Source organism: Vipera ursinii (genome assembly GCF_947247035.1).
Source record: "Vipera ursinii genome assembly, chromosome: 5".
In the NCBI taxonomy this organism is placed as follows: domain Eukaryota; kingdom Metazoa; phylum Chordata; class Lepidosauria; order Squamata; family Viperidae; genus Vipera; species Vipera ursinii.
In genome coordinates, this window is record NC_139518.1 from 22,346,289 (window position 1) to 22,371,338 (window position 25,050).

General features: G+C 38.7%; 1 protein-coding gene across 1 annotated transcript in view; it reads right to left on the minus strand.

The window, feature by feature from the left end:
- Positions 1 to 23,985, minus strand: part of MLF1 (myeloid leukemia factor 1) — a 152,232-nt gene extending 128,247 nt beyond the window's left edge. The window contains exons 1-10 of the mRNA XM_083364564.1: positions 23,838 to 23,985; positions 17,777 to 17,927; positions 10,500 to 10,544; positions 10,328 to 10,372; positions 9,615 to 9,659; positions 6,367 to 6,453; positions 5,123 to 5,251; positions 4,063 to 4,222; positions 3,690 to 3,822; positions 1,225 to 3,042 (exon numbers count right to left, since the gene is read on the minus strand). Of these exons, the coding sequence (XP_083220690.1) occupies positions 2,931 to 3,042; positions 3,690 to 3,822; positions 4,063 to 4,222; positions 5,123 to 5,251; positions 6,367 to 6,453; positions 9,615 to 9,659; positions 10,328 to 10,372; positions 10,500 to 10,544; positions 17,777 to 17,927; positions 23,838 to 23,881 (951 nt within the window). The 5' untranslated portion in view covers positions 23,882 to 23,985 and the 3' untranslated portion in view covers positions 1,225 to 2,930. The remainder of the gene's footprint in view (positions 1 to 1,224; positions 3,043 to 3,689; positions 3,823 to 4,062; positions 4,223 to 5,122; positions 5,252 to 6,366; positions 6,454 to 9,614; positions 9,660 to 10,327; positions 10,373 to 10,499; positions 10,545 to 17,776; positions 17,928 to 23,837) is intronic.
- Positions 23,986 to 25,050: the final 1,065 nt, after the last annotated feature.

Sequence of the window (25,050 nt, forward strand, 5' to 3'; positions counted from 1 at the left end):
AAATGAATTGCTATTTTTCTTACTGAAATACAGAACCACAAAAATGAAACAAGCATAGAACATCTGTTGTCTTACAAACATACTTAAGTCTTACTGAGTTCCATAGTAACAGCAGGGAACTATGAAATAAGTGGCAATCTCATTATGTATGTCTCTTGCAATTCTTGGCTTGGCCACAGGATATAAAGTAGTCCTTAACTTACTACCACAATTGTGCCCAAAATTTCTGTTGCTAAGCGAAACATTTGCTAAGTGAGCTTTGCCCCACTTTACAACCTTTCTTGCCACAGTTGTTAAGTGAATCACTGCAGTTATTAAGTTAGTAACATGGCTGTTAAGTGAATCTGGCTTCCCTATTGACTTTGCTTGTCAGGTCGTAAAAGGTGATAACACGAACCAGGAGATTGCAACTGTCATAAATATGAACCAGTTGCCAAGTGTATGAATTCTGTTCATGTGATCATGGGGATGCTGCAGCGGTATGTGAAAAACGGTCATAAATCACTTTTTTCAGTGCTGTTACTTCAAATCATCACTAAGCAGTCTTTAAGGACTACCTTTTTCAGGACTACCTGCACATAATCTTAAAGCCAGTGAATAAAGTGAATAAATCTGTGCTGCAATACTGAATATTCCCCAACCATAGAAAAGATGGTTTATGGCAACAGCGATTACATCTGAAAAGCTAAAGAACCTTGAATAATTTATTAATATATTTAGTATTTTGTTCTTTTGTATTTTGTACTCTGGCCAGAGATACTTGAGATTAGAAAGGGTTAACAAGTTTATAAATGCTACTTTACGGAAGAAAGTAGGTTATAGACTATAATTTCAGCACTGCATTATAGCATCTTTTTTGTTGTTTATAAGCTTTTTTTTTTAATAAGGGACGCGGTGGCTCAGTGGGTTAGGACGCTGAGCTTGTCGATCAGAAGGTCAGCAGTTTGGTGGGTCGAATCCCGAGTGCCACGTAACAGTGAGCACCTGTTACTCGTCCCAGCTTCTGCCAACCTAGCAGTTCGAAAGCATGTAAAAATGCAAATAGAAAAATAGGGACCACTATTGTGGGAAGGTAACAGTGTTCCGTGCGCCTTTGGCGTCTAGTCATGCCGGCCACATGACCATGGAGACGTCCTCGGACAAGGGCTGGCTCTTCGGCTTTGAAACGGAGATGAGCACCGGCCCCTAGAGTCGGAAACGACTAGCACGCATGTGCAGGGGAACCTTTACCTTTACCAGCTTTTTATTTTTATTTTTTTCTCTACATACATATGTTAGTTTTTCAAACAGTGTGTGATCTGGGTTTATAAAACGCTAATACATAATCAAGTCCTACTCTTTGGTTCTCTCTTCTAGCCATTTGTAGAATAAATTCCAGCTTTGGTAGTATTCTGTTTCTTCTCATTATAGCATTTCTTCTGTAACACAGACACACACATTTTGTTGATCAGCTCTTTATTATCAAAAAAGTGCCAAGTGTTAATGAAGAAGTCTCTTATTAAATTTGAAAGATTGATTTAAGTTAAAATTGTCAATCTAGCATAGCATAGTATTTATTCAGTATGAAGAATGGCATACATATACATATCTAAGTTACATACCTTGAAAGAGCAGAGCTACATATATTTTACTTAGTAAATATTTAATAAGATATCACAATATTAGAACTTTTAACACAGAAACTCAGATACGTTTCCCAGTTATCCCTACAGAACAGCAATATCTAAACTGACAAGCCTTGATAATCTATCAAAATATTCAGGTGTTTAATATGGCTTTACATTAAAAGATTATCAATTTGAATTGCTTAAAATGGGAGGTCTGGGAATCATTATGTTGACAACTACATTCAGTAAATCTGTATTTTTGATTTTTGTTTCTACTGCAAAACTCTAAACCTACATGTGCTCAGCCACTTGCATCTCTAGCTTACCCTTCAGCATCATGAAACAAAATAATTATGAACAAGAGGAAAATATCTTCAAGAAAAAGGAGAGTGGCACTAAAAACAGTCTTAAAATGGATTGATAATTCAGAAATTCTCCATCACCTGATGTCAGCTGTGCACCTTTTTGCTCCAGGATGGAATATTGAAACTGAAATGAGCTTGTTACCATTTTCTCTGCTGAATTTTTGTCTGCCCTATGAACGTTACATTGCTATTGATCTGACCCAATGCTAAAACAACCCTTTTCTAATTATAAATCACTGTTTGTAAAAATTAGTACTTTTTCTATCAGAATAATAATTAGAATGTGGAATTAATTTAGAACAAAACTTTCAATCAAAACAGAATAAACATGGGTTTTTTTTAACAAATCTGAATAAATTTGCAATGAGTTGGGTTAATTTTTTTATGCAAAGATGGCAGAATCCCCCTTAGTGAAATGCTTTAGTGCAGATTCATGTTTTTGTTTTGTTTTGTTGTCTATCCAAAATATAACTAGGTACTGATTCTGTCAATGTATATTGGGGAAACTAATTCTGGGTAGATTTCAGTGATAATAAGAAAATTGCCATTTTGTAATGGCTAATGACTTTGCAGTTCAACTGTAATCTAGACTTCGAAAGATTGGCCTTTTGCCAAAAGCATACCAGTGCATTTATTTAAAGTCCTTGAAACCTGGTACTATCTTTGTGGTGCTAACTTTGTCATACTAGTAAGAGCAGTTGGTATTAATGAAAATAGCTGTAAAATTCCACATTTTCTTTTAAAAAGCCATAAAGTACTTTTCAATCTCAGTGTTTTTCAATTACTGTTCACAGCCGAGTGTTACCAAGGAGCTGAAACTGACACAAACATTCAGTAGTCAAAGAAAAGAAAAAAAAGAGTCACTAATGCTAGGAACAGAGAGCTTGGTCTTATTTGTTGATCCAGAATTATTGTGTCCTCTCCCAAGACATCCGTATTAACATGAAAAGCAACACAACTATTTTCTGCTGGGTTTCAGAGGAACATGTGATCCCTTCACATTGAGTTTTTCAATAGAAGATGCAGATCTCCTTGGTCCTTCTACTGCTGTTCTTGGATGCATCTTCTCCCTGAAAAAACAAGGATAACCAAAAGGGAACACTTGATGTTTATTTTATACGTGATGTTTATTTTATAATATACGGTAATATTAGCTAAGCACAGAATATACAGAGAAAAATCTTTAACTATCTAACTGTTGTATCTAGACACTGTTTTTCAGATTTTATGGCTTGCAGAACTAAAGTGCAACGTCCCAACTCAATTTGTGCCCCCTGTAATCTAATGAAGATGGAGCCATTCAGATCTGGGGGAAACAAACAGGCAGGCGAATGGGACGGCACCAATAAAGGAGTGGAGAACTTGTGATACCCAAAATGTTGCTAAAGTCTTAGCAATTAGATAGTAAGGGATACCCAGGGCTGTAATTTATCAGGGTTTAGAGGACATGTTTCTTATCCCAGTATTGGGCAAAACTGTTTTCTCACACATTTTCTGTTTTGATATTTTTCTTTTGTAGGTTTTAACTGAACTAGCCAGCAGACAATTAGTGCCAATATTTTTATATTAGGATGCTTCAGGTTCACAGTAGTTGAATGCATCCTTGAAAAATATCAATTACATAACAGAATCCTTACGCACATATGACATCTTAAAGAATTCTGACTCTCTCTCTTAAAATAATGTAAGGCAAAACAGGAAAGATTATACTGTATACCTCCTTGGAGCATCCTCCTTGCTTACATGATGAATGCTTCTATGTTTTGGAGAATCTATATTGTGTCTTCCTCCAGAGGGCTTAAATTTCAGAATCTCCTTCTGCCATTGTTCATCAAATCCATGAGCTTCTCCTGGCAAACAATTGCAATATTAAATTATAAATTTCTTCATCTGAAGGTATGTATATATTTGTATGTATATTTTGATGTTTTGCACTAATAAAAACATAATTATCTACAAAAAGCACAATACACCATTTTATATGTATGTAGGTCTATGAGTCATCTATACAGCATTGATAGTTGATAGAGAGACAGAGAAAGAGAGAGATAGACAGAGAAAAGGAAATAGATCCTAGCAGAGCTATTTACCTTCATCTAAATTAATGAATTCTTGATTCAATTCTTCATCACCAGTTTTGTTGTTCTTTGCTTTCTGAATTACATGAGCACGATCATGAATGTGATGACCAACGGCCATTTTTTCCAACCCGCTTTCAGAATCTCTAACAGCTTTTCTGGTTTCTTTAATCTGAATTAAAGCAAAAACAAATAAATAAAAAAAGCTAAGAAGAAGAAAATATCTTATTTAGCTTTCTGGATTTATCCTTTCAAGTAAACTTTTTACAAATCATGGAAATAGTATATGAACCCTAAAATTAATCACAAAATAAACATGCCAAGTGCAGAAGGCTACACTATGAGCACATGTGTAAAACTTCACTCACTATACTGCGGAAATTATACTCGTGGGCGCAGGTGGAAGAGAGCAGCTGCAGCAGCAAAAACCACACATAAAACAATTCAGTTGCATGCACAATCATGTCTCTGCATTATGCCATAGCATGCATGTTGATTCACATATAGAAGAAACCAGGCATGAATTCCGGTATTTTAAGGTTTTAACTCTGTTTCATGAGAATGGTTCAAAAACCATCATAACCTCATCTAAATATAGCCAGCGATGGAACTTTTCAGCTACAGAGATAAGAGTGTTCTGTGATTTGCCACATGAAAGGCACACTAACTATCTTGACAATCTTGGCTACTACTTATCAGCATGCCCGTTAAGTATATTATTAGAAGCTTTTTGATAAAGAAGTACTAGCTGAGTTCTGGAGAGATTTACTGTGGGCTATTTTCAACGGTTTTATCTTCCATGCATACTACATTTCATGAACTTGACGTTAAGGTTCAAATTCAAGCTTCTTAAGCCAAATTAGATGGCAACACCTATGAGCAAAGCAACGAAGGGAATTTTTAAACATTATACTCTCACTTTAAAGTCCAGTTTTAGTTTCAAACATTTATACTAATTTTTCAATATTTTGTGCTATTGCATAATAATACATTTATTATGAGTTAGAAGCACATACCAAATTAGATTAATGCTATTATTAGTTAGGAGAGGATTCCCAAAATATTGTCATACCCCTCCTGGAGCAGTCCGTGTCTGAGCTGAAGCTTGGAAAACTTTTGGCGGTTCATCACCCTTCTTACAATAGGTCATCACTGAGGAAGAACTGTATGAATGAGCATTTGGATCAAGTGCCATTTTATCCTGAAATTTAGAAACAAGTCAAAACCACAATTTCAGTACAGAAGGGAGGCCAAAATTTAATGGATATTTGCAGTCCTCTATCACAAGGCTATAGATTACACTGGAGGAAACAATCCTGTAAAAATTCTAAGGCAACCCATTTTTCTGCAGCTGCCAACATGGATGTGTCTATGCACATCTAACTAAATGTGAGGAATACTTGACTTCATTAATGCTTCGCTTAGACAATGAAAAATGAATCTTAGGAAATGCAACCATATCTATAGAATTAACTTAATATCCTGGGCCTGCAAAATGTTCCGAACCATTAGGCAAACTTACCCACTCGCTTGGCCAACAAGTTTAATTTAACGGAAGAGCTGATTTGGGAATTGTCACATGCTGGAAATAAGTAAAACTCTTACTCTAGTACAATCTGAAAGAAAGCTTTTCAGAACTAATTTCTGGCTTTCTGGCAAACAGTTAAAAGCTAAAATACAAATATGCATCAATCAGTGAGGCGCACTTAAAGACATACCTTCATGGCAGGATAGGCATTTCTATTCATTTTATATGCATCATTTAGCTCTATTTAAGGCCAGCAGGGTGGTGGTGGTGAGGGAGATGAAACCAAAGACAGAACCACACTGCGTTATGAAAATGACTCTAGCAGGGAATATAAATAAGCTCTATAGTTCCTTCATTACAGAACACGCAACTTAAATTGAAATTAAAAACTATCAATTGATAATAATGCACTGCTAACCTCTTTCTCTAAGGCAGCATTCCCCAACCTTTCCGGCTTGGCCAGGGGTAGGCAACCTTGGCTCTTTTATGACTCGTGGACTTCAACCCCCAGAATTCTGGGAGTTGAAGTCCACGGGTCATAAAAGAGCCAAGGTTGCCTACCCCTGGGCTTGGCGGACTGGTGGAGGAGGCAGTGGCAGGAGCGGGGGAGAGGGGAGGAATGGTTGTGTGCGTATATGCACTCTCACCCCTTCCACAGCCTGGTTTAGAAAGGGCTGAGGCCCAGCACCGGAGGTTGGGGACCCCTATTCTAAGGAAATATATTTTTCCCTATTATTTTAATGAATAATATTCATGAAACAAATTAACATAAAAACTTAACAACTTACAAAATTTCTTTGCAAATCCATCATACTGTTTCTCATGTTTGACATCATTCTGTCCATTGCAAAGAATGGATTTCTGAAATTCATGTTCTGCTTCAACAGAGAGGAAGAAATAGAAACAATAAAATGCTTCAAAACTCAGAACTTTTATTACAATTCATTCATGTGCACATGGAGAGAAGCTTACTTTTGCAGACTACATCAAAAATATAGCAATTATGAGGAACAGTTAAAAAATATAGAAAATCAGAGTAATGCTTGGTCTTTTATGAAACACTTCTCTTTTGCTATTGTACTCTTCTAAATTCAAAGTGTAGTCACACAAGACAAACCACCAGAAATTTCTCTAAGCTAATACAAGGTAGTGTGTAAGAATAGATTGCCAGAATATATTAAGCCACATGTTCTAAAGTGTCACTTCCAAGTTTTGTCAGGTGAAATTCCAAACTGTGGGACAGCCAACATCACATCTAGTTTGGCCCTTAGTCAAATATGTTCCTAGAGAAGATTGTTGGATCAGGCATACAAATGCAAATCTACACAGGTATCAGAAAGGCTTTCCTTATCAACTCAATAAAATTTAATCAAAATACAATTTCATAGATTCTTAACTCATTTCCCAGCTATTAGGTTTTCAGTGAAGTAACAATTTATCACAACAATAACTATTTCACAAACATATGATAAAACAAGTTTATACCATTGGGTGAATTGAAATATCACTATAATCTGTTTTACCAAAAGGAAAATTTAGAATACAGTGGCAAAGCCTTGTATCACTGCTGATTATGCTTGTTACTATCAAGCTAAAAAACACAAAATGAAATATCCACTAGGCCAGGGGTAGGCAACCTCGGCTCTTTTATGACTCATGGACTTCAACTTCCAGAATTCCTGAGCCAGCTATGCTGGCTCAGGAATTCTGGGAGTTGAAGTCCATGAGTCATAAAAGAGCCGAGGTTGCCTACCCCTGCACTAGGCTATAATTAATCATATGCGGAACAAATGTTCCTTTTTGTGTGGATAACTTGAATAACTAAGCTTGGGTCAATTTGTGAGCCGATTAATCAATCCATAAACCAGTATGCCATTTAGGAATACAATTATACTGGAAAGAAAATACAGACTAATGAAAGAGCCTAACACTTATTTGACACACGGCTGTCTCGGTTCCATCGTCTAAAATGGAAATGCAGTAACCATGACTTCTGTTTATACGGCAATCACTTATTACTAACATTCCAGCTAAAGCATTAACACCTTTACAGACCACAGGGAATGCTACAGAAGCAGGCAAAATGTTATAGGAATCCCAGTAAACTCACTGAAAATATTAGCATGTAAATGTATGGCCCACATACAAAATGAAACAAGCAAGAAAGCAAGAATGGAGAAAACTGCATGAAACCAAAGAACATCCAACTCATTGAAATATCTGCCATGCACACACTCAATCTTTCTCTCTTCCTCTCATTCTCTCTCTTACTATATTTTCCCCAGTGCTAGAGTGTCACAGAATCTGGAAGTTCTCAAAATTGGATGAGAGGAAGTAACAGAAGGTAACAAAGGGTTGACATTTAAAAACCAGGACTACAGCATTTGTGCCATTTTTAAAAGTTTGATTTGAACAAAAGTGGTGTCTCCCATTCCTAATACAGGTATACAATAGCTCGGTTGGCCGAATTATTCCAGTACCTCGGAAGAAAAGTTACAAAGTAAAAAATATAAAAACAGTAATTTTGATTTATAACTGACTTCCCAACTTTCATTAGGTAATAACGTCTCTATCTTTTAAATTATCATCCACAATTATGAAAGTTAAGCAATATTTAGGAATCCACTGATGGAATTACATCTAATGATGTCTCTCTGACAGGAGAATGGTTTTGCTGACACAATAGATTGGCCCTTCTCCTAAACCTGCTCTGAAATTTGAGAAACTTTAGTATATAGCTAGAGGGAAAATCCAATTAATGAACAAAGCATTAATTCTTTCATAACGTTAGTTGTGGCTAAGTGCTATATTTCTTGTATTCCCAATTAGCAAGCCCCATAGGATACTACATAAAGGTCATATAATAATTTCTATATGAATGGTATGCCCAAGTAAAAACAGTGATAGAAACTGAAGCAAAATGTTTGTATTGGGAAAAGAATTAAGAATTAAAGATGGAAGCAAAAGGCTAGCAGAGATATTCAAAAGATCTCTTGGCCACATTTAGTTAGATTTCCCCCAGTCTCCATTAAAAAGTATAGGCTAATATATGGTGTATATAGTACATTATGGAAGAAGAAATTAATATTTTGATATTCTTCAATGGAGGAAAATACAGACTAATATGCTGTTTTTCACTGAAAAAAAGACCAAAGTATTTAAAGAAAGAAACTACAGTAATGTATATGTCAGAAATGGTCACAGCAATTAGAGTATTGTTACGAAATGCAGGAGAACTTTGCAGATTTTCACTGCTTTTTTTCAAACAATATCAGTCCTATTGGACTCCATGCTAAAAGCCGCTGAACAGGTCCACAAGAAAGAGGCACAAAGATCTTTCTCATCAATTAATATATTTCAAATACCATCATGGCTAAGCTTGTAAGCCGCCCTGAGTCTTCGGAGAAGGGCGGGATATAAATGGAATTAAAATTTAAAAAAAATGGTATACAGCATCTTTCACACATTCCTTATAATGGTCTTGAACAGAAAAAGTTGGTGTTTACGTTGATTCAAAAAGGACAAATAAAAGCATATTTTTCCTGCAGCAAATATGCTTGCTTAAATTGTTTTGTGACAAAAGAGCCAAAATATGTCCAAAGAGCCCATGACCTCAATAATCATTTGTTGAAATGATTTAGGAAGATATGGCTGAATGACACAAATAACTATATTATAAATATATTAATAATATCTATAATTTCACTATATAATATAGAATAATGCAAGAAAGTAATTGGAAATTGAGTTTTTATTCCTGTCATAGCTTTATTATATATAAAAGGAAAATAAAAGATAATAAAAGAGATGCCTTTGGAAATTATAGCATGATTTTAATCTCCAATTATACTTAATAGGTATTTTAACAATGATTTCCCCAAATGGAAAAAAATAAACAAAAACAGTTTCACAAAATGAAACAAGTATGCTAAAATGCACTTATAAAGCAAAATGCAAGATGCTTAGTTTTGGAGCAAGTGAAACAGACAAATCCACATCACCAAAAAAAATGAATATGTGTGTGCAATATACTAACCATGCCACCAAAACAGTCAAAAGGCATAAGTGGAAAACTCATGGCCTAAAAGAGAAATTGTAGATTGTATAAATTGCAGCATTAATATTACGGCCTTAAAATATGACTGGGAGTGCATCTGGACTCAACTTTCTTGAAATCTGCTACTGTTAGCAAAGTAAGAAGCCTGCATATTTTCTATCACCAATTTTACTTCCTATTTTTTCCTTTAACATCTCCACTGTATTTAGAAAAAAAAACCCAAAACTTTTATATTATTAATCTGGATAAGAATATTGCAGTCCCCATTTCTATCATCCTGCATTTTTTTTACTGAAACCTTAACATTCCTGTCCACATTTTTTTAAAAAAATCACCTATTCACTTCAAATATTCATAAATTTCCACCTTCAGATATATTTTAGCATAAACTAAATTTCAACTTGTTCACTACTTCATTATCCCAATGCACTCCATTAAGTTTTCTTAAGATCCCTTGAGAAAAAAAAATAGCACAACTGGAACTGTACATATCTTATTTTTGATATATAGCATTTTTAAAAAAAGTATTCATTCAGCAAAGAGAAGAAAATATATGTAATGAAAAAATAAGCTAAATTTAAGGCTTATTTCTGGATAAAAAGCCAAAAAAACAACCCCTAAAATGAAAAGTAATAAGAATGCTAATGCATATATCACCAAATCTTAGTAATCTTTGTCATTAGTATACTGACCATACCACCATATGTGCCAAAAGGTATAAATGGAAAACTTGATCCCTGAAAGAGAAGCACCATTTCATTTAAAATTGTTGCACTAGTATGGTTTAGAAATAGTTATGGTTTAGAAAATTGAAGGGAAAAAAGGCATGCTCAGATTAAATTCATGTTGTATTTGTATACTAACCATGCCACCAAAACTGTTAAAAGGCATAAGGGAACAGCTCATCGCCTGTAAAAAAAATTAACTTATGTAAATTGCTGCAATATTACTGTTGGTGAAGGATACACATTTCGTAGATTAAAATCAAGAAACGCTCCAAATCAATCTTAAACATGAAAAAATCCAAGGGCAAATCGATCAACCATACAACTTATTTAAATAAAAGGGCCAATAGAGAACAATTTAACAACTGGGATAGGAAAATTATGAATCCATTACCGTTTTATGGCATATGGTTACAAGGTAACTTCAGAGAACCCTGGATGAGGCGGATTATCTAAACCTGTTTCAGTTGGGGTTCAGATCAGGGTTTGGGACTGAGGTGGTGGGATTGTTCTTCTTGACCTCTCAGTAGCATTTGATACCATTGATCAAATGCTTTCTGGGCCAGCTTTGGGAATTGGGGACAGGTAATGATTGTGCTGGCTGTCCAGGACCAGTTCTACTACCAGTTCTGTGTTGACAGAATGAAAGAGATCTAGCCCATGGTCCCTATTTTGTGGGATGCCTCAGTGCTCTGTTCTTTCTCTCATTCTATTCAACATTTAAATAAGGCTGCTTGGTGAGGTTATCCATTGGTTTGGGGTGAGATATCATCAATGCAGATGACACCCAACTTTATAGCTCTACCCCACGTCTCTTGAGTGATTCCATGGACATCCTATTCCAGTGTCTGGAGGCTATTGGGGACTGGATGGATGAAATGGGCTCCAATTCAACCCTAGCAAGATATAGTGGCTGTGGGAATTTCGACACACTCCCCCCAAACAAGGTTCTTCCATCTCTTGTTCTGGATGGGGTTGAGCTATCCTAGACAGACCTGGTGCATAATCTGGGGGTCCTCCAGGACTTGTGGCTCCTGCTTGAAGACAGGTGGCAATGTGGCTAGGAGGGCTTTTGCACACCTTCAGATGATGCACCAGTTGCTCCCATAACTGGACTGGAAGACCCTGCTTACAGTAACTCACGCCCTTGTAACCTCCAAGTTAAATTACAGTAACATGCTTTACCTAATGCTACCCCAAAGACCATTTAGAAACTCCAACAGGTGCAGAATGCAACTGAACGGGTAATAAATGGTGCCAGATACACTGGTACTGATGTGTTTCTTGGTGTAATTCAAGGTGCTTTTAAAGCCCAATATGGCTTGTGTCCAGGGTGCCTGAGGGAATCATGTTTTTTCAAGGGTGTCTACCCATGCAACCAGGTTGAGCAGAATGGATATACCGGATATCCTGTCAGCCAAAGAATGATGACTGGTGGAGACCAGAAGCTGAGGTTTTTCTGCAGTAGCCCCTCTCTATGGAACATCCTCCTTTCAAAGATCAGGATGGGCCCAAGCCTGTTAGCCTTCTGTAAGGCCCTAAAAAGCTGGCTATGTTCCTGGGCTTGGATGCTGAAATGTGTCATGGGACCAGTTTATTGGCTATATTGCTAACCCACCTAGTATCCTGCTCCTATATATATTTAATTTGGATATTTTAGTTTTTTATTGGTTTTTACTGTTTTTATTGAGTTAAAATATTTTAAATACTTTTAACAGTATGAATTGTAAGCCACCCAGAGTTGGGTGACCACAGAAATTGAACAAACAAACCAACAAATAGATAAATTTCCAGCCTTCTTATAATCCAGGGACCAAGTTTTATCTTTGTTTTCATCTGAATTCTTTCACTCTGGGACAGAACTCCTCCTGAGGCATTCATGAAGGCAGTCTGTTATGTCCCACATGAGAAGGAAGGGAAAGTTATCACCTCTCCTCAATGTGTTTCTTTTCAAACTATAGTTACAACTTGCACTTCACTTTCACCTGGTATGAACAAACACTGCAGCTTCTGCCACATCTAATCTGAAACTGAGACGTGCTTAATGAATGATTATACATTAAGCATCTAAATCTATCTTAAAAAACTTTTAACTACCTTTGAAGTATCAAGTTAAACACATTATACATCACTCATGTTTCCAAATATTCAATTCCATGTAGATTCAGTGGAGATTAGCCAGTTCAAAAAGGAACTTTGAAAACATCAACATACTTGCTCCTCCTCAAGACATAAATTTTAATTAATAAATTATAGTGAGCTGAGAAAAACTGCAGATCATAACAATTAAAATAAATAAGGGAAATAGTCTGCATGCAAGCAAATTATGTTGTAAGATCAAAGATTATGCAAAATACTAAAATAGTCATAGAATCCTAACAATGTCAGCAGATTTAAAGGTCATTGAAAAGACATACTGAGTAAATCTATCACAATATACAGAATACTTTGGCTTATAAAATCACCGTGAATAAGTTACTTGCCAGAACACATATAAATATATAAATAGATGAAGCTATAAATACTACTGAATGGAGGTACTGTACTTTCAGAACACAGAAAAACAGACTTAACTATGTCTGGATGGCAAAACTGTCAGTTATACTAAATGACTTGAGAGACTGAGGCTTCAGAAGAAGTTAGAAGGAGTTGTGGAAAGTTGGATAGAGATAGCTCAGCCAATCTTTAGTTTGAAGCAACATATATTATGAAAGGAGAATGCTATGTGCCACTTAGAGTTAGACAATTCAAGCAGTCTACAAATCCTTCAGAAAATAAATTAGCAGTACACCAGAATGTCCAGAAGCATGGGTGAAGCAGATAATTATATTAAAACATCACATGAAAATCATGTTTATACTAGTCATTCTGCATGTATTCAGCAAATTCACAGTACTTTATACAATGCACCAACAAGATCCCTGTTCACAAGTAGAATCACTCAACAATTCTATTCATTTATAGCTTATTCTTTCTGTCTCATGACTCATTTATCTCCTCCTATTCCCGTACAAAGCCTACACTTCTTAAGTCTGTGTACTTTCATGTTATATTCTCCTCATCCCATACACAAAAAATCTCATTTTATTCAGCACAACTAACTTGTACAATTAAAATTTGAAGAAATACAAATTTTAGTCATACAACTGAAAAATTTTCCTTATACACAATCAAACTGGAGAATTTATATGGTTCATGTACTGAGGCATAGGTGCCTATGAAATGGTGGGGTATCTTAGTTTTCTATTAATACCTGGGCTAGGACAGGGCTGGCTGAGGAATGCTGGGAGTTGAAGTCCACAAGTCATAAAAGGGGCAAGTTTGAAGACCCTTGGGCTAAGAACTTAGCAGTGGCAATAATCTGCTGCCAAAGCATAAGCACTTTCCAGCAACTCTAATGATAGCTAAAAGAACATATGGAATCTGAATTCCAAAATGTCTGAAGGCAATTAAATTGCCAACTCCAATATATACTTTTCGGGAGAATATTAATACCCAATTTCTTAATGAAAGGGTATTTTTAACACTATTGTGATTAAGGCCAATGAGGATATTATTCCAACAAATATGGAGAAAGGATTATTCCATGGGTCTAGGACAACTCACTGCAGTCAGCTACTGCTACTGCCAAGTTGCCTCTGCCAACGTATAGCAGCCAAGTTGTCACAGGACAAATCCACATGGCCAACTCACTGCAGGGACAACTCACCACAGACGGCCAAAGAGAGAGCCAAGTGGGTGGGTGAGCAAGCGGGTGGGCAGAGCAGAGCACTTCGGGGAGGGCAGCAATGCTGGGGGCTTCCCATTTTCACACCTCCCAACACCACTGTCATGCCAGTGTGGCTCTGAGCCCGGCACTGATTGGCACCTGGATCAGCACCTGCACCGGGCTCAGAGCCACCACCACCACACCAGGCATGAAACTCAGTGTGGCGGCAATAGTAGAGGGGTATGAAAATGTTGAGCTGATTTAAGGAAAAGAAATGTAGCAAACCAAATAATCCACAAAAGGACCATAATGCTTTGTTCAAAAATGGAGGAAAACAAAGAATTAATTGTATAGCAACCTAGAACACTGTAATTTTCTAGTGAAATGAATGCAGTAATACAAAGACTGTGCAAATCCAAAGCAATAGTAGATTTAGAGCCTAGGAAGAATTCCACTTCCTATAACAGATAATCCTTTGGCTGCATAATGGCTGCATAATCCTATCTATCATTCAGCTTCTGAATAACTACATACACCACAGGTCGGCAACCTGCGGCTCCGGAGCCGCATGCGGCTCTTTGAGCCGTCTCTTGCGGCTCCCAGCCGCCCGGTGCGCGCGCACCTCTTCCAACGGGCAGTGGTGCGCGCGCACCTCTCCAAATGGAGAGTGGCACCGCCCGTTTGGAGAGGTGCACGCGCACCTCCCCGAATGGGCGGAGGTGCGCGCGCACCTCCCCAAACCTTTGGAGAGGTGCGCGCGTACCTCTGCGCGAATGGGCAGCGGTGCCGCTCTTTCAGGAAGCCCGCCGCGGCCCGTCTGTGAAGCTGCCGAAAGCGGCAGCTTAGCAGAAGGGCCGCGGCAGCTTCCGCAAAGAGCGGCGCCCCTGCCCATTCCGAGAGGTACGCGCGCACCTCTCCGAACGACCGGAGGTGCGCACGTACCTCCGCGCGAATGGGCAGCGGTGCCGCTCTTTCAGGAAGCCCGCCGCGGCCCGTCTGTGAAGCTGCCGAAAGCGGCAGCTTAGCAGACGGGCCGTGGCAGCTTCCGCAAAGAGCGGCGCCCCTGCCCATTCCGAGAGGTGCGCGCGCACCTCTCCGAACGACCGGAGGTGCGCACGCACCTCTCGGAATGGGCAGGGGCGCCGCTCTTTGCGGAAGCTGCCGCGGCCCGTCTGCTAAGCTGCCGCTTTCGGCAGCTTCACAGACGGGCCGCGGCGGGCTTCCTGAAAGAGCGGCACCGCTGCCCATTCGCGCGGAGGTACGCGCGCACCTCCGGTCGTTCGGAGAGGTGCGCGCGCACCTCTCGGAATGGGCAGGGGCGCCGCTCTTTGCGGAAGCTGCCACGGCCCGTCTGCAAAGCTGCCGAAAGCGGCAGCTTTGCAGACGGGCCGTCGCCATCAGGCAACCGGGAACCGGTTCCATCTCATTTTTTAAAAAATGGCAGCCGCGTGCGTCCGCGCATGCGCAAAAAACCTTTTTGCGCATGCGCGTGCATGGACACACGCACGCGGCTCCCTCTTTTTTTAATTTGTGATGGAACCGGTTCCCAGTGGCTCTTTTTCTTTTTTAGGTTGCCGACCCCTGACATACACCAAACATACTTGGATATTGTATCCCCTCCCTTAGTTCCTGAGAAAGAATAGCATTCTTAATATAGCCACATTCATGTTCGCATTCTGTAATAATTTTATGAAAGGTTGAAATGCTCTTCTGTGCCCTTATCATAACACAAAATATCACAAAAATTAAGCCCACATGCATTTGTTTAGGAGCATTAATTAATATGTATAGTAGTCAAAATGCCAAGATACTTAAAACAAATGACATGCATTTTAAATGTAATAAGATAAATACTCCACTAATCATTCCAATAGAATCTATAGGCATATGCGTAAAGTAATGTTTTTCTTATGCTAGCTCTATGATCTATGATATTGTTGGTAGGAAGTTTGGCTGGAACATTCTGAGCAAGGTCACTTTCTCCACACTGTTGTGTCCCTGCACATCTCCCAATCTTCCTGTATCTTTCTTCTATCCCTTAGCTTCCTTTAGCAACACATATTTCCTCCACCAATGACTTTCCTTTTTTCCCTATTCTTCCCACCTTGGAACACCTGTGCCCAGAAAATGTATGTTTTGGGTCTCAATCCAGACAAAACATGCATGTTACAGTTTAGGCAAGACTGTCCAAAACTGCCTGTTCCATGTTGGTGACAGTTTGGCCTATTTTGCCAATTCCCCCAAATCTTAAACTAACACAATATTTACAGGAACGTGCTATCAAGACTTTGACTATAACATGTTTTGAGCTGATGTAATGATAATTGATGTATACTTTTTAAAGCCTTACCAAAATTAAGTTTAATTATAGAGGAAACTTAGTTGTCTTTTGAAAACATATAAAGTGTGTGTCATTTTGAACTGAAAGGGCAGGTAAAGAAATGTTACAATGATAACATGTACCAACAATATTCTTCTCTTGCTTCTGTGCACTTTTCTCCATTCCTCAAATCTGCTCCAGAGGATGGAGCATCACTCTGGAACAGACATTGAAGATGAGCACATGGTTTCAGGAAGAAGTTGCCTCTCTGCTAAACTGATCAAAGTCAATCATCTTTGTATTTTTCTCAAATAAACAAACTATAATCTAGGTCACAGGTCTGCAACCCGCGGCTCCGGAGCCGCATGCGGCTCTTTCAGCCGTCTCTTGCGGCTCCCAGTCCTCTGCCATGTGCAGTTCAAAAAAAAAAGTGGGACTAAAAAAGTTCAACCAATCAATTCAAATATGCAGGGTAAGTGCATATCCTGCCTTGGCTCTTCAGTCAAACCCTGTTCTGCGCATGCGCGCATGTACGCGCAGGTGCACACATTTTTTTGTGGCTCCCAGTTTTTCCTTTTGTGAGGGAACCGGTTCCGAGTGGCTCTTTCACTGTTTCAGGTTGCTGACCCCTGCTCTAACAGATCTACAGAAAAGGTGAACTTTACTACTAAATAATTTCTGTTTCATTCATTCCCCAGAGAGTGATGCATATGTAATAATATTATCTATGTGTATGCCAGCAAAGACATTTGGATTTTTCATATTGTCATTTAATGACAACCAAGAGCCAGACATTTATATTTATTTATATATCACTTTATAGTATTACAGTAATTTCTGGAATTAAACAGATATTTAATATTATATAAAGAAACAAAGTTGAATAATCATCACATGTATTTTATTTACTTTTCTTACAGGTACACAATCCCATAATTATAATTAGAGCAAGACAGCAAAAGGCCAAAGGCATAGTGATCTTTCTATATCTAGGGAAAAAGGAGTAACTCTAGCTAATGGGGTATTTCTATTTCAAAGGATGTCCCTAAGTACAAATGTGAGAATAAAAAAAAAATCTGGCAGTTACCCTTCTGACTTACAAGTGACAGTTTCTGCTGCTGTAAGCTATATCAGTTTCCAGTGCATAGATTACAGAACTTGGCACTGTCCTTCAACCCCTGTAGTATTAAACTAGAACATAAATCCCAAAGATTCAGTTATCTCGACTGAATGATTCAGCATTAGAATAATTGTTTAAATAAATGCACTCCTTCAGAACTAAAAATAATGTAGAGTTTTGTAATCTCCATATTCTCCATCAAAACACAATTTTTCCCCCTACAGGAGTAGTAAAGTTGAAATTGACATTATCTGAAAGAAGACATACCTTATCATTCTCTCTCAAAGCCATCTGAGAATTGGGATGTCCTCTGTGATGTAGACCTCCTTGTCTATCTTCAATTGAAAGAAATGGATCTCGCCCAAAAGGTTCAGAAAATACATGTCGTAGGTGTTCATTATGGGCAGTAAATGAATCCCTGAAAATAAAATAGGATTGCTAGAGGAGAGAATATCTATCTCTGCATTAGAGAGCAGGTGAAGTTCTCAAATACAACATATAACAAAAGCCACTACATACAAAGAATGTACATAGTTTTCACTGATTGCATTGTTTTTCAAAGTTAACTGTTATTGTAATTATGATACCCAAGAAAGATTTAAACATTTAAAACAAGCAAATCAGTAAAACAGGGAGAGTGCATGATCTGAATATCCACTGTGGTAGGTTCGTTCAATCACAGAGACAGATGATTTGACTTATTGTCAAGGTCAGTAGAATGAAAGGCATTTCTGAGTATATTTTTCTTGCAATATACTAATACCATACAAGTTACATCAGTGTATTCCAATATGTTATTTAAATATAATTGAAGTGCAGAACATTGTTTTCATGTGGCACTTATACATTTATTAGAAACAGCTGCCATTTTGTTATGTTAATTTTATATTATAGTGTTTTCTACAAAAGATTTATTAGAACATTAGTTTGGTACAACATACCGCCCCAATAGTGAACTATACAAAAATAGTTTCACATGGCAGCCTTTTGCAAAAGGGAAATTGCTTCTGCACCTGTCCACACTATTCAGGAAAAAAGTTGGCAGGACCAGAAAACAGTCTGAGATCTAGTAAAGCTTCCCAGGAACAGCTGTGTAATCAAGGAGACATTTATAAAACCAATTTTATCCTAGACAGTATTGCTGGACTGTCAATTCCCGTTTTCTCCTTGTGAGGCAAAGGAAGCTTTTATATTAGTTTACCATTTTAGAAGTTACTCCCATAGTGAAGCAGGCTAGCAATTTGCACGATGTACAGAATGCAACATAGTACTTCCCAAAAATGAGAATTAGTATTTAGTTAATACTTTAAACACTTTCTAAGCAAGAAAACTGACAGTCTTCATCACTAATGTCATGCAAACCCACTATATTTTGTTTCTTTTAAAAATATATATATCCACTACTACCTATTATGAAAGGGACGAGGTGGCTCAGTGGGTTAGGACGCTGACCTTGTTGATTAGAAGGTCAGCAGTTTGGCGGGTCGAATCCCGAGTGCCGTGTAACAGAGTGAGCACCTGTTACTCGTCCCAGCTTCTGCCAACCTAGCAGTTCAAAAGTACGTAAAAATGCAAGTAGAAAAATAGGGACCACTACGGTGGGAAGGTAACAGCATTCTGTGCGCCTTTGGCGTTTAGTCATGCTGGCCAAATGATCAAGGAGACGTCCTCGGACAAGCACTGGCTCTTCGGCTTTGAAACAGAGATGAGCACCGGCCCCTAGAGTTGGAAACGACTAGCACGCATGTGCGGGGGAACCTTTACCTTACTACCTATTATAACAATATCTAAATCTTGGTTATTTTTAACCAAATTTGAAGCAAATTCATTTACAGAAGCATAAAACACTTGCTTTGCTTCTCCACTCCATGCTTTTATTTTCCCCAAAATGCTCTAGGGAGTGCTTGCTATGCATTTTTAAACTCAAAGTAAATAAGGACAAGAATGGGATTATAATTATACTACAAGAAAACCAGATGTAGTATAATTAGAGGTTTAGAACTTTGGGGACACAATCCAGAAGGGCTACTCCAGTGTGGTAGAGAAAATAAATCTAACAAACAAAATGGAGGTTGTACTCCTTTCCTCTTGTTCTTTAGATGTGATCAGGGTCAAACTCAGTTTATTGCTGCCTAATCCTGTCAGACCCAAATTGAACCTTCCTGCCTTCAGATAAAGCTCCCTGAACCAAAGAATAGAAGCCTCCTCATCAGTTCACATTGTAGCCCATACAAGAGAATTGCAACATAAAGAAACCCCAATGTTTTATCCCCAATCAGATTCCACCTCCTTCTATAAGGAGTGATGCTGCTCTTTTGAAAGGTCATTTTATCTAACAATTGAACTCACCCCAAGTAAACTGACAAGGACCTGAGTAGTTTGCCCAAACTGGCTAGCAAATCAGATTCCTAGGATTTCAAACCTCAAACTCTTACGAAAACCTTTGCTTCTCCATTGTTTGGGGTTCCTATCTCTTTTAAAGGAGGTGCACAATGATAGTTCCAATAAAAATGGTTCTTCTTCTCCTCAGTGTTGTGCTCCTTATTCACAATGAATCCACAATAGGCTTAATTCAATATTGTGTATGAAGGCAACCATTTGTCCAGTGGAATTTCCCTCTCTTCTCCTTTATACGTTTTCCATGGCCTCTTGGAACTGAGTTTAGCGGATTCTCCAACTTTCGGAGCAGATCTTTAAGGTGCACCAAGAATTACAGGAAATCACCCTTCTTTTCAATATCACTGGACAAAGGGATTTGATCAGCACTATGGATAAACCCAATGACCTACATTTCTTTAATATGGAATCACCTGTGCTTTTGCTCATTTTCAGTCTACTAATCTCTTTAAAGAAAGAGTCAAGTTACTTTCTGACTTCCACATGTTGTCCAAACAAAATTTTGTTTCAAAGGAAAACTAAATGCCAAGGAAACAGCCTGTCTGGGCATGCAAGTCTCTGGATTAATGCCACTGATTTTATTACATTAGACGTTGGCAACAAAACTGACATAAAGTCTTAACACCCTGTCAGAGCCACCAAAACAGCTGCTGACAACAAATAAAATTGTTCTCTGGTTTCAAAAGTTGTATAACTACTGTATAATTGTAGCTTACGTGTGATCTGTAAATTATGTACAATTGTACCCTAAGCAGAGAAATTACAGCACTGCAAAATTAGTAGCCCAACAATACTGCTTCTAGGGGAAAGTTAGAAATGAGCCAGATTAATATTCAAGCCTGATTTTGGTATAGATGTTAAGTTAATCCACAAAATTATGTGTGTGTATGCATGTATGTATTATTTCTCTGATATACACGTCAACTCAATTCATCATAACTTTTGGCAGCTTACAAAAGAACAATAAAAATACAAAGGTACAAAACTAAAAAAAAAAGACTTTGGAGAAACTAGTCAACCAAAACCATCATTTAAAGTCAGCATCTACTCTAATCCAAGATCTGGGGGAATAGCTGGTCTTGAAGGCATATTGAAAAAGGTCAAGGTTGGGGGGGGGGGTCATAAGGATGTCAGGGGAATGTTGTTCCGAAGAGTAGGTATTAGGACAGAGAAGGCCCAATTTTTGAGTTCCACAAATGACACTGACCGATGGGACTCACAGCAGGACAACTGCAGGAAACTACAGTGGACAGGCAGTTTCTCAAATAACTAGAAACTATTTTCTGACTGAGTACCCAGCTAAATCAAAAACGGCATCTGAAAATTATCTTTGGCTAAAGCAAGTCATACAGATAAAAAGTTTTATCACCATACAATTCCAAGTATAGTAAAAGCCCTCAGGACTGTTTATAAATATCCAATTTAAGAATATTTGTAAACAATTACCGTAGTAACCTGTACTCAGAAATACAACAATGGATTTTCATTAATGCTACGATTTGTTGTGAAAGCAAAAAGCTTACATGAACACAAATTATTGGAATCTAGTTTTGAACAGATTTATATGCAGTTTAGATATTAAATTACTTTTATACCCTGATACTAAACAAAGTCTCATTAAAGTTTCTAACGGGATTCAGACTTACAGTAGGTTTGTATATAGTAAGCATTTAGCAGAATAGAACATTGCAGAACTTCAGAAACACTCACAATGGCTAACTCTCTTATTAAGAATCAGTGATTATTGTTACAGGGTAAAAATTTAAAGTCTGGACTAAAAACAGACCTTTAAAAACAGATCATCCAACATATATGAAAAAACAGCAAAAAAATTGAAATATTTTATCAAAAGCAGTTATTTTAAGATATAACAAAAACCTTGCCTCTTTTTTGCACAACATATGAGAATTCAGTTTTATCTTTGAATTTTCAGAATGTATTAATCAAAATCTAAGCCACAAGGGGCTTATTTAAAACAAATGTTTTTATCGGTATTTGTCTATCAGTATTTCCAAAACAGCTTTAATATGAATGAAACCAAAATCTTGGAAGCAAAGGTAAGCCACTGTCTATAAAAATGCCATTTTCACCTTCAAAAATCCCTACAGTGAACACCTTTTATTTTGGCAGTGTTTCAGAACATTGCTCACCAAAATATAAGCTGGAAACCTAAACGTGAGAGTAAAACATCTGCAAGGGAAGTCCAACATGCTGCAGCAAGAGCAGCTTTCTCTCATTCCGTTTTAAGAAGGTCACTGGCAATTTCATAATGCTGGGAAGGTTGCAGAAGAGCAAACCAAATTATATTCTACACACAATAATATGTAAATAAGCACTATGTACCTCAGAGACGCTTACTTCAAAACAGACAAAAGGAGGCATCTAAAAAGTTAATAGACTCTTCATTGCCTAAAGCCCTTTCTGAGTTACACCAAAGGTGCAAAAAGTATGCTTTGCACTTGGCCTGCCATCATTCAATTTGCAACCTCATGGGATCCTGAGGAATTTGGCCCAGAGTTTTGCTTGCCTTGGAGGGTCAGCAGTTGGATTTTAAAACCCAAAATGTCTACCTTAAACACAGAGGCTTCAAATACCCATTTGCAGCCTATGTAAATTCCACCATCCTCCAAAACAGAACCAAAGATTTTCAGTCATTCAGGTCACAGTTGTCTCAAAGGTGCTTTTTCAAAAGAAACTGCATTGTTTTTTTCCCTGAGGAAGAAGAAGAAAATGTTTTGATTCTCATCCAAGAAGCTTCATCAGTTCTGATGGTGGGAAACAGAACAAAAACCACTCTGAATTCTATTCCTCTCTATTTTGGGAGTAGGCCTATGGACCAAGGGGAAGCGTCCACCTTTTGCTAGTATACCTTTATCTGCAAGTAATAGTAATAGTAATAGTAATAGTAATAGTAATAGTAATAATAATAATAATAAGAAGAAGAAGTAGTAGTAGTTGAAGAAGAAGAAGAAGAAGAAGAAGAAGAAGAAGAAGAAGAAGAAGAAGAAGAAGAAGAAGAAGAAGAAGAAGAAGAAGAAGAAGAAGTACTAGTAGTTGAAAGGGACCTTCGAGGTCATCTAGTCCAACCCCCTGCTCAGGCAGGAAACCCATTTCAGGCAAATGGCTGTCCAGCCTCTTCTTAAAAACTTCCAGTGTTGGAGCATGCACTCTGAAGCCCAAAAAGTCACCAAGTGAAGGAAAGGCCAGGAGGGTTGCACCTTCATTTAAAGGGAGACTGGAGGTGACATGATAGCAGTATTCCAGTATTTGAGGGGCTGCCCCAAGGAAGAGGGGGGGTCAACTTATTTTCCAAAGCACCAGAAGGCAGGACAAGAAACAATGGATGAAAACTAACAGTGAGGACAATTTAACTAGAGGAATGGCTTGCCTTCAGAAGCTGTGCTTCATCACTGGAGGTTTGTAAGAAGAGACTGGAGAGTCACCTGTCTGAAATGGTATAGGGTCCCCTGCTTGTGCAAGGGGTTGGTCACTAGAAGATCTCCAAGGTCCCTTCCAGCTCTACTCTATTCTATTCTATTCAGATCCTGCTAGCATGATCACGCATTCACACGAGTTTTAACTTGGGGGCATCAGGGGCAAAGCGGCTGCATTTTCGCCGGCGCATTGAGCAAGGCGGTCCCTCCTCCTCCTCCACGGCCGCCCTGCAGGCCCATCCTCCGCACGCCGCATCCCAGATCTACGGATACATAGGTCGACGCGCCTGGCTCGTAAAAGGCCAGGAAGGGGGGCGGGGGGAGGCAGCCTCTTTGTCCACGCAGACCGCTACGGCTCCCCCGCATCCGCTGAAAGCCGAACGGCTTCATTCGGGGAAAAAATTATCCGCCGCTCACCTTCGCCGCCCGCCTTCCCCGCTCAGCCCCAACGCCGCCGCCGCCTCGGCCGCAGCTCAACCCAGGCCGCGCCTGCTCACCGAAAGAAGGGATCGTCTTCGAAGACCCTGGAGAGCCCGAACATGATTTCTGCTCCGGAGACGCCTGCCCTCCTTCCGCCTTCAGCGCCGCTTGAACGCCCGATCTTTCCGTTGGGGCCGCCAGACGACGAACCTCCGGTCCCCTCTCGCCCCGCCCCCTTCTCCTTGGAATCCCCGCCTCCCCTGTCCCATTGGCTTCGGCGAGCACGCAGTATGGCGACGGACGATAATAGAACAGAGCTGCTGCTGCTGCCATGGCAACTGGCTCCAAGGCAATACCTCTGGCTTGGATGAGCTTTTGGGGAAGGGGAGGTGGGCTTGTGCGCGGGCAGCTGTTCCCGGCCCGTGTTGCTCCTGATACTCGTCCCCCTTTGTTATTTCTTATTTTTATCCTTCTCTCCCCCCCCACCAAAAAAAAGTCATGCTGTACAATCTCTAAAGAAAGACACCGAAACAACTGCGGCTAGAAAATCATCAGCCGCAAAGGCGCAGTGAAACGGAAGTCATTGAGGCGCTCGTGTCCCTCTGTGAAAATAAGGGAACGTTTTGATTTGATTTGATTTGATTTTTTTATTCCACCGTCCAGTCGTTTGAATGGGTTTTAGTCATGCTCAGAGCAGACATCTTAAAAGCAATTAGTCTATATTCTTTTCTGGGTACATTCTACTGCAAAACTATCTTACTGTTTCTAATACTTAATTTTATAAGCTTTTAATTTTTATTAAAGAGGTTAAATTTGATTCAAAATTCAAAACAGTTGGGCGAGAAACATAGAAGCAGATGAAACATAAGAGAAGAATGGACAGAGTTATAACTTTTTGGCATTATTTGTTTGGAAGTTTTAAATGGCAAGCTGCAAATGCTTAATGAGAGGGAAGTCATTGAGGTGCTCATGTCCCTCTGTGAAAATAAGGGAACGTTTCCATTTGATTTGATATTTGATGGGCTCTATTTAAGAGTACGATTAAATTAGGAAATGGCAGTGAATATGAAGACAATGATCTGGAGCACTGTATGGTGCAAAAACAAGCATCTGAGACCTAGAGGTATGAGGTGGGCTCCAATTGTCAAATTACAGATTGACTGTGCTGCTATAACCATTATAGCGCTGACATCCTGGAGTAAAAATGTAAAAAATGTAGACAAATTCATGACTGGAATTCACATTTTGGCAGCATGATGTTTGATTTGGTAGTTGTTTCAGGAGGATCCC